Source organism: Calliphora vicina, chromosome 2 (genome assembly GCF_958450345.1).
Source record: "Calliphora vicina chromosome 2, idCalVici1.1, whole genome shotgun sequence".
NCBI classification, from domain to species: domain Eukaryota; kingdom Metazoa; phylum Arthropoda; class Insecta; order Diptera; family Calliphoridae; genus Calliphora; species Calliphora vicina.
In genome coordinates, this window is record NC_088781.1 from 137150325 (window position 1) to 137159726 (window position 9402).

The 9402-nt window shown below is 30.0% G+C and overlaps 1 protein-coding gene across 1 annotated transcript; it reads right to left on the minus strand.

The window, feature by feature from the left end:
* Positions 1-1186: 1186 nt before the first annotated feature.
* Positions 1187-6008, minus strand: LOC135952238 (transcription factor SPT20 homolog). Its single transcript, XM_065502087.1, has 2 exons — positions 5770-6008; positions 1187-3006 (listed from the first exon to the last, which is right to left on the minus strand). Exons 1-2 carry the CDS (start codon positions 5779-5781, stop codon positions 1351-1353), a joined length of 1668 nt encoding a protein of 555 aa, XP_065358159.1. The 5' UTR covers positions 5782-6008; the 3' UTR covers positions 1187-1350.
* Between the last annotated feature and the right edge of the window lie 3394 nt (positions 6009-9402).

Below are 9402 nucleotides of genomic sequence, written 5' to 3' on the forward strand. Positions count from 1 at the left end.
GAATTTTCCAGTATAAAACCTTCTTTGGGGTAGACAAAATCATGTATTCATGACTTTCATAATGAAATCTTGGCATAACTCAAATAGTTGTTTTAGGAGAAGCTAAAACAATTGTTTCTGGGGTTTCCATATTGACTTGTGAAGTAGGGTCTGACAGTCAGAATAATATCATGAGGGTATCCGTATCTGCTATGGGTGATGGAGGGTCTTCAAGTAGAACATTCATGCAGTTTCCTGCAACGTCGGTATTCATGCCTTCCCTATGAATGTCGTTTAAAGCTACCGTTTTCGAATTTCAATCCAATGTATCCACGAAAGTCCTTCCTGACATTCCTCGAGGTCGAATCTTGGATGGCCAGTAGAATATTTGTGGGGATCATGGAGAAACCGTGGCTGCTATTGGCAACGTCCAAGTACGACATTCACCCAGTATCCTGCAACAGCGATATTGATAAAGTTTCGATCTAATGGATCCACTATGGTCCTTCCTAACATGTCTGGGGAAGACACCGACTATGTGATGTCGAAACTTGGTTGAATATTTGGGGTAATCATGGGGAATCCGTGCTTGCTATGGGCAACCTCAACCTCATGCAGTATCCTGGGACCGTGGTATTGATGGAATCTGAGTGATACCGAAGCTAGTCTGACATTCCAGGAGGAAATGATTTGTCAGAATGATTTTTTGTACCTTGACTGGATGAACCTTCTATTCCTCATGTAGTTATTGTTCCGAGGTTATCAGCAAGAAGCTCAAGACAGTGCTTTAGGCAGCATTTTGGAAGCTTTGAATATTTCTTCACTAAGTATCACTCAACGAAGGCGACCACTCTGGAGCAGCGACCAAGTGCTGCCGGCTAGTAAGAATCATATATTTGGGTGGTGAAAACCCAAAATGTTTAGGTTACTCACAGACGAAATTTGGACTCCATCAAGTACAACGCCAAGCTAAAGCTTTACATTCTTTGATCAGGTGGTAAAGAGTGTTGCTAAAGACTTCGATGGTGATAGTTTAAGGTTACGGCAGTAAAGAAGTTGTATATTTCTCAGAGAAGTCATGCCGCACACTTCTAGTTCCTAGACCATGTGAAACTTTGTGTGTTCAAAATTCCTTGAAAATCTCTAGAGCTAAAGAAATTGTTGGATTGAATTACTCAAAATTATTGAACCAAAATAAAAAATGTCATTAAATTTTTCTCAAAAATAGATTTTTTTTTATTCGTATTAACAACTAGTGATCGGAAAGGCGAAAAATGGGATAAATGGATTAAATACCTAAAAATAACTAAACAAAAAACGGCAATCATATTCAGGCATTAGTTTGCTGGAAAATCCAAGCAATCTAGGAACTTAGGCTGACTTTGGCATGTCATCGGATGCTTTTTGTTCTTCTTCGTTGACTGGAGCGGGAGCTACAGTTGTGGTGGCAGCGTTTTTGGCTTCTTCTTCTTCTTGGTGTTGCTCTGGCTGTTGGCTGGTAGGTTCTTCTTGTTGCTTTTCGGGTACAGCTGAACGAGCTTCAACAACATCGGAGTCGTTGTCGTTGCCTTGTTGGGGATGGGTCAATTGGTTTTGGGGTACTTCGTATTGGGGATAGGGAGTGTATTTTTGTTGTTGCTGTTGGTAGTATTGCTGTTGTTGTTCAATCAATTGCTGTTGTTGTTGGAAGACTTCTTGTTGTTGGGCAGCGAATTGCTGTTGTTGTTGGGCAATTAGTTGTTGTTGTTCTTGGACGAATTGTTGGTGCTCTTGGATGTATTGTTGTTGAGCTTGTTGTTGTTGTTCGTGTCTGTATTGTTGTTGGTCTTGTTGTTGTTCTTGCTCTTGCATTTGTTGTTGTTCTTGCTCTTGCATTTGTTGTTGTTCTTCCATTTGTTGCTGTTCTTGCATTTCTGGTTGTTGTTCTTCCATTTGTGGTTGTTGTTCTTCCATTTGTGTTTGTTCTTGTTCTTGCTGTTGTTGTTCTTGTTCCTGTTGTTGTTCGGGGTATTCTACAGGGGTGGGTTCATTCTCAGGTTGTTGGGGAGCAGCAAATTGTTGAGGTTGTTGTTCTTGAGCTTGAACTTCAGTGACTTCTTGTTGTGCTTCTTGTACATGGACTTCAGGTTGTTGTTGTCCTTGTACAGCCACAGCTGGAGAGCTGAAGTAGGAATGGAACTGTTGGACGGGAGCAGAAGCCAAATATGCAGTGCGTGCAAATGGAACGGCGGAGTAAGATTTTACAACAGGGGCGGCAGCATATGATTGGAAGACGGGAGCGGCATGTACCACAGGGGCAGCAGAGTAGGTTTTCACAACAGGAGCGGCATGTACAACGGGGGCAGCAGAGTATGTCTTATAAACAGGAGCAGCATGTACTACAGGGGCAGCAGCATAAGTTTTGACAACACGGGCGGTTTGTACAACTGGGGCGGAATGTACAACAGGAGCAGCAGCAAAAGTCTTGTAAACTGGGGCGGCGTAGGTCTTAACAACGGGAGCAGCATGTACTACAGGGGCAGCAGCATAAGTTTTCACAACAGGGGCGGCCTGTACAATGGGAGCAGCATGTACTACAGGAGCAGCGGCGAAGGTCTTAACAACAGGAGCAGCATGCACAACAGGGGCAGCAGCGACAACAAGGGGATCACGTTGAACCACAGCATTGAAACCATTCACATCATCGGCGGTATAGGTAACGGTGCGCTTATAACCATCAGCATCGACGACACTGTAAGAGCCAGCTACATTGTCACCATCACGAGCCTCAACTTGATTCTTGATGTCACCGGTAACAGAGTCATGGACACCATAAGAGAATTGGTATTGAGGATGAGGATCGATTTCTTCGGCCTTAACTAAAGGAGCATAAGTTTTTACAACGGGAGCGGCAGCAACCAAAGGTGCTGACTTAATGTAAGCAGCGGGGGCAGCAGCATAGGTTCTAATAAAGGGATTGTAGGCATAGGTGTTAATGCCGGCCATGCAGGAGCCGGACAAAGCCAATAAGCCAACAAAGGTAATGAACTGTAAAAGAAAGGACGGGGGAGATAATTAGAATGATACTGAGGTGGGGAAATATTAAAATGGGTATAAAAATCTAGATATCAAAAACATTTCATTTGTAATAAAAGCATTTACAAGGCAAAAATTGTTTGTTTAATAATGCTTTTTGTGTGGAAAAGCTTTTATAAATAGAATTTTATTTGGTAAATTAGTTAATAAAAAAGTGCTTTATTATTTAAGAAAATCTTGAAATTGTGCTTTCTTTCACGTATGACAAAAAAGCTTTTTTTAAATTAATTTAAAAATGGAAATTAAGCGAATTAATTTAAGATATTTGAAGTGGAGATAATACAAGTATTAAAAAAATATTCATTTAAACAAGGAAATTGAGAAAAGCTTTTTCATTTGATGAAAGAGCTTTTTTAGTTAAATATCTGGAAATTACTATATTTTATTTATTTTTGATTTTTTATAAAAGAAATAAGTCGTTTTTATAAGAAAAGCTTTTTTTTGGCCAAAAAATATATTCTAAAGAAAAAATTTGTTTTGAAAATCTATTTTGTTGAGAATAAAGGTTTTAGAAGCAGCTTTTTTTGTGAACTCTAAAATTAAAAAAAAAAAAAATTTAAAAAAAGCTTTTAAAAAAAAAATTTTTATTGAAATTTTTTTTAAATGTTCAAAGCTTTTTATGAAAATTAAATTCGATTTTAAAAAGCGTATTTACTTTTATTAAGCAAAACATTTTTGGTAAAAAAGCTTTTTAAAAAAATGTTCAATGTATGAAAGCTTTCAAAAATAATTAAAATAGCTTTTTTGTGAACTGTTTATGAAAAACAATTGTTTTTTTCTAGTAAGAAAAAAAATTTTGTAAAAAGCTTTTTTTAATTTCAGATTTTTTTATTTGTGAGTAAAGCTTTTTAAAAAAAGCTTCAAAAATAAATAAAAAAAAGCTGTTTTGTAAATTGCTTATCATAGAAAAAAAATGTTGATTATAATAACATTTTTGTATAAAAAGCTTTTTTGTTAAAGTGTATTTTTTTATTTTTGAGAGAAGCTTTAAAAAAATCGTTTTTTTTGGAAAAAATTTTATTTGTTTGAGAAAAAGCTTTTTCTTAATTTTCCAAAATAATTTTTTTTAGCTATGAAACTTTTTGGAGTATTTTTCATTTTGTAAGAAAAGCTTTTTAAAAAAGTTTCATGAAAGTAGCTTTTTTGAAAAAATTATTTTTTACGATGAGGAATAATTTTATTTCCTTGTGAAAAGCTTTTTTAAATTCTTTATGAAAGAAGAAAAGCTTTTTTGGTTAGAATAAAATGCTTTATATAAAAGCTTTCTCAAAAATTTTCGATTTTTTAGTTTGTAAGAAAGCTTTTTTGATAAAAATTTGTAGAATGAAAGAAAAATATATTTTTTGAATAGAAAATACTTAGTTTGTTTATGAAAAAATCTTTTTTAATCTTTTACGTAAAAAAGCTTTTTTTATAAATTTTTTTCATAAAGAAGAAAATGTTTTTTCCAGGATCCAGGAAGTCATTTTGATTTTCAAGAAGCTTTTTTCTATTTCTTTATAAACAAGAAGCTTTTGTTTATAAATAAAATAAATAAGATTTCGATTTTTTAGTTTGTAAGAAAAGCTTTTTTTATAAAAATTTTTAGAATGAAAGAAAAATGTATTTTTGAATAGAAAATACTTAGTTTGTTTATGAAAAAATCTTTTTTAATCTTTTACGTAAAAAAGCTTTTTTTTATAAATTTTTTTCTTAAAGAAGAAAAAGTTTTTTCTAGGACCCAGGAAATCAATTCGATTTTCAAAAAGCTTTTTTCTATTTCTTTATAAAAAAAGCTTCTTTTAATAAATAAGATTTGGTTTTGTAACAAAAAATTTTTTTAAATTTTAAAAATTCTTTTGAAAAATGTTTTTTTTTAGGGAAAACAAATTTGAATTGTTTGTTAAAAAGCTTATTCTGTAAAAAAAATATTTTTTTTTTAATTTTAGAGATAAGCTTTTTTTGTTAAATTTTGTCTTATAGAAGAGAACATATCAATTCGATTTTCAAAAAGCTGTTTTTGAATTTTTTTTATGAAAAAAAAGCTTTTTTTTAAAAAATAAGATTTTTGTTTATAATTAAACCTTTTTTTAATTTTAAAAGTTCTTATCAAAAAACGTTTTTTTAGGGGAAACAAATTTAATTGTTTGTTAAAAAGCTTATTCGGTAAAAAAAATTGTTTCCAAAAAATCTTTTTTTAAAAAAAATTTTTTTTTTAAATTTTTTATGAAAAAAAGTTTTTTTTAAAAGACAAGATTTTTGTTTGTAATAAAACATTTTTTTAATTTTAAAAGTTCTTATCATAAAAGTTTTTTTGGGGGGAAACAAATTTAATTGTTTGTTAAAAAGCTTATTCGGTAAATGAGCTTTTTTAAAAAAATAATAATTTTTGAGAAAAGCTTTTTTTTCTTATGAAAGAAAAAATTCTTTGTTTTATAGGAGAAACAAATTTTTTTCCGAAAAATCTTTTTTTAACAAAAAATTTTTTGTGAAAAAAAGAAAAAAAAATAAACTTTTTATGTGAAAATTTGTTTTTTCAAACATTATTGTCTGAAAAGACCAGACATTCGGGGACATTGCTTAAATGTCTGCCATTTGTAGCTCGATTTTGCTGATCTTCAAAATATCCATTGAATTAATTATTAAGTCCTTGTTGTATTAAACACATAAAACCACTTGTTATTGCTTGATTTTTAAAACGTTTATGCTGTTGTTAAACTGTTGAAAAGGACTTACTTTGCTTGCCATTTTTTTTTATATGAAAAACTGTTTATTTTTTTTGTAATTCGTATTTTTTCGAAACGAAAATAATTGTTTTTTTTTTTTAGTTAACACACTCAAAATATCCCGATACAAAATGACAGCTAGCTGCTGTTTTAATATTCGATATTGTTGCGATGACAACTGACAATTGTGTTGTGATGCTGTCAATATGACGGCTCAACAGTTTTATACGATTTTTTTTTGCTATGGTGACAAACTCAACACGGTCAAAACTGCCATGAAAACAACACAGCAACAAAGTTAATAAAGCTCAAGAAGCTCTGGCAGAACGTGCAGGGAACGTGAAGGGAGACATAAAGACGACAATTAAATTAAAAACAAATGGAGTAAAATAAAGCAGCAACAAGAATGAAGAAGTACATACAAGAATTAGCAACAAAAAGTGTTAAAATTAAAAAAAGTACGACACCCACACTTGCTTGAAACTGGCTTGCTCCCTCCCTTACTCGTTTATGCTTCGTGTTGGAAAAAAAAAACTAAAGCAAATCGAAGTTTAGTTCGTTATTAAGTCTAGTGGGTCGTATGTTGTTGCTGTTCTTGCTGTTAATTTGAAATATGACAGTTAATTTAACAAAAAGTCCGCATTATTATAATTTAAACCAGTTTTTTTTTTGAATGTGTTTTTCCTCGTTTGTTGTTTTTTTGTTGGGTTCAATTTTAAATTGACAATTAAAGCTCTTAAATCGAGCAGTTTTTGTCATTAAACAAATCGAATTATTTAAATAACGTTTTTTATTGCCGGTAATTTGTGTGGCTGTGTAATTTTTTTTTTAGGCCTAAAACCAGCAGTCAGCCATCTATCTAGCATTGTTTAGTAATTTTAAGCGTTAAACAATAATAAAAATCTGTTGACATTTATTAATTGTTGGCTATCAAAACATTATTTATAGTTTAAACAAATTTTATAACAATGTATCAATGTACATAATAAAATAGCTATTGTACATGTGTAATAATTATAAAAAAAATATCATAAATAAATATTACTTTTTTACAAGTATAAATTTCAAAATTTATTAATACTGCTGCTTATTTCCTAATAGTTTTTATTTCTATTTTCCAAAAAAATAGTTCATATTTTTGTTCATCATTCTCACTTTTATTTTCAATAGTTTGCACTTGAACTAGTAAAGTTTGCAAATAAAATATTGAAAAATAGCACAGCGCTATTTTTGTTAATAAATTATTTTGTTTTGTATTCATTGACAGCTGTCATCGCCACCTTAAGTCTTTATTGTTTTGTTATTTTTCAAAGGGTATTAAAGTTTTTGTTATTTTTGTATTTGTTCTTCATATATTTTTTAGTTTTTTTTTTAGCACTGTCATTTGCTACTTTAGTTTAGCTAAAGCTAGTTATTGTTATATCCTTCACCTTCGTGAGAAGGGTATATATAAGTTTGTCATAGCGTTTGTAATTTCCACAATATAATTTTCCGACCCTATAAAGTATATATATTCTGGATCCTTATAGATAGCGGAGTCGATTAAGTCATGTCCGTCTCTCTGTCTGTTGAAATCAATTTTCTGAAGACCCCAGATATCTTTGGGATCCAAATCTTCAATAATTCTGTCAGACATGCTTTCGAGAAGTTTCCTATTTAAAATCAGAAAAATCGGTCCACAAATGGCTGAGATATGAGGAAAAAAACAGGACAACCTCGATTTTTGACCTATATCTGGATTACTAAGTCATTAATATAGACAATATCGATATCTAATGACATATATTTCAAAGATATTTAAGTTGGACCTACAATGGGTCAAAATCGGAAACATATTTTTTACCCAGTTTTTTTTTTCACCAAAAAAAAAATTTAAAAAAAAAAAATTTGAATTTAAAAAATTTTTAAATAACAATTCGAAAAAAAATTTCCAAAAAAAGAAAAAAACTACTTTGGAAAAAAAATAAATTTTGTTTACCTAAAAATATTTAAAATTTGTATTTTGAAGTATAATTTGGTGAAGGATATATATCGAGCCCTTAGCGCCAAATTATCGTAAGCGACAAAACACAAATTTTACCTATATCAGGATTACTAATACATTAATATAGACAATATGGATATCTAATGATAAATATTTCAAAGACCTTTGCATCGACGTATATAAGACCATAGTAAATTGGACCTACAATGGGTCAAAATCGGAAAAATATTTTTTAAACCAATTTTTTTTTCACCAAAAACAAAAAATTAAAAAAAAAATTTTGAATTTAAAAAATTTTAAAATAACAATTCGAAAAAAATTTCCAAAAAAACAAAATTGGGAAAAAAATGAATTTTGTTTTCCTAAAAATATTTAAAATTTGTATTTTGAAGTATAATTTGGTGAAAGGTATATAAGATTCGGCACAGCCGAATATAGCTCTCTTACTTGTTTTTTGTTGTATTGCGTTCCAGAAGATATAAAGCATTTTCTTCCCATGTCAGAATACCGAACAGAACCTATCCAGGGCAATTTTATAAATAAAACAAGTAAGAAATGGTTATTTAAGTACAAAAATAGTATGGAGAGATTTTTTAAAATTTTTTTTTTCTAAAATTGTGAATTTTTTTAGATGTTTCTCCACATAAAGAATTAGTCCAATATTATTGAAGTTACAATTTTCGTGACAACAACAAAATACATAAAAAATTTACACTCAAAGTACACCCTTATAATTTTCTGAAAATGAGCGAATTCACTTAGTTGTGAATTAATTCGAAAAGAATCCATTGATTTTTATGATCAATATCTTATTTTGATCCTATTACATGTGGCTTTGCGATAAAGCAATAAATCTGAACAATTTCTGCTGTTTTCGATTTTTCATGATTTTTTTAAAACAAAAAAATTTGCTATATTCATGTAAAAAATATATTTTTTGCTTCAATTTGTTATTATAACTCCGAAACTACTGAGCCGATTGAAATGCAATATATATGTGAAAATTTGTACATAGACTGAGGAAAATGTTTTCAAAATTAAATCAATCGAAAGAACAACTTTAACTATTCAATTTTATGAATATCAAATAAAAAAAGTAAAATTTTGTTAAAATAAGCGAATTCACTTAATTGTGAATAAATTCGAAAATAATCCATTGATTTTTATGATCAATATCTTATTTTGTTGCTATTACATGTGGCTTTGCGATAAAGCAATAAACCTGAACAATTTCTGACGTTTTCGATTTTTCATGATTTTTTTATAACAAAAAAAAATTGCTATTTTCTCTTAAAAAATATATTTTTTTGCTTCAATTTGTTTTATAACTCCGAAACTACTGAGCCGATTGAAATGCAATAATAAACGGATTAAAGGTTATATAAATCTAAACTTTTCAAAGTTTATTTTAATAATATGGGACTAACCCTTTTTGAGTTATCATAAATTATGTATGTGGAGAAAAATTCAAAATTTGAGAATTTTTTTTTTTTAAAAAAACTTCTCCATAGAATTTATAATTTGGACCATATTTGTACTACTGGAACCACGTTATGCAATGCACCAAGTATTTGAACAAAAACTATTTTCTTTTAAGAAGCGGTTTATGCATTATTTTGAAATTTAAAGTTTGTTTAAGCATTTGATGTGTTTTTGACC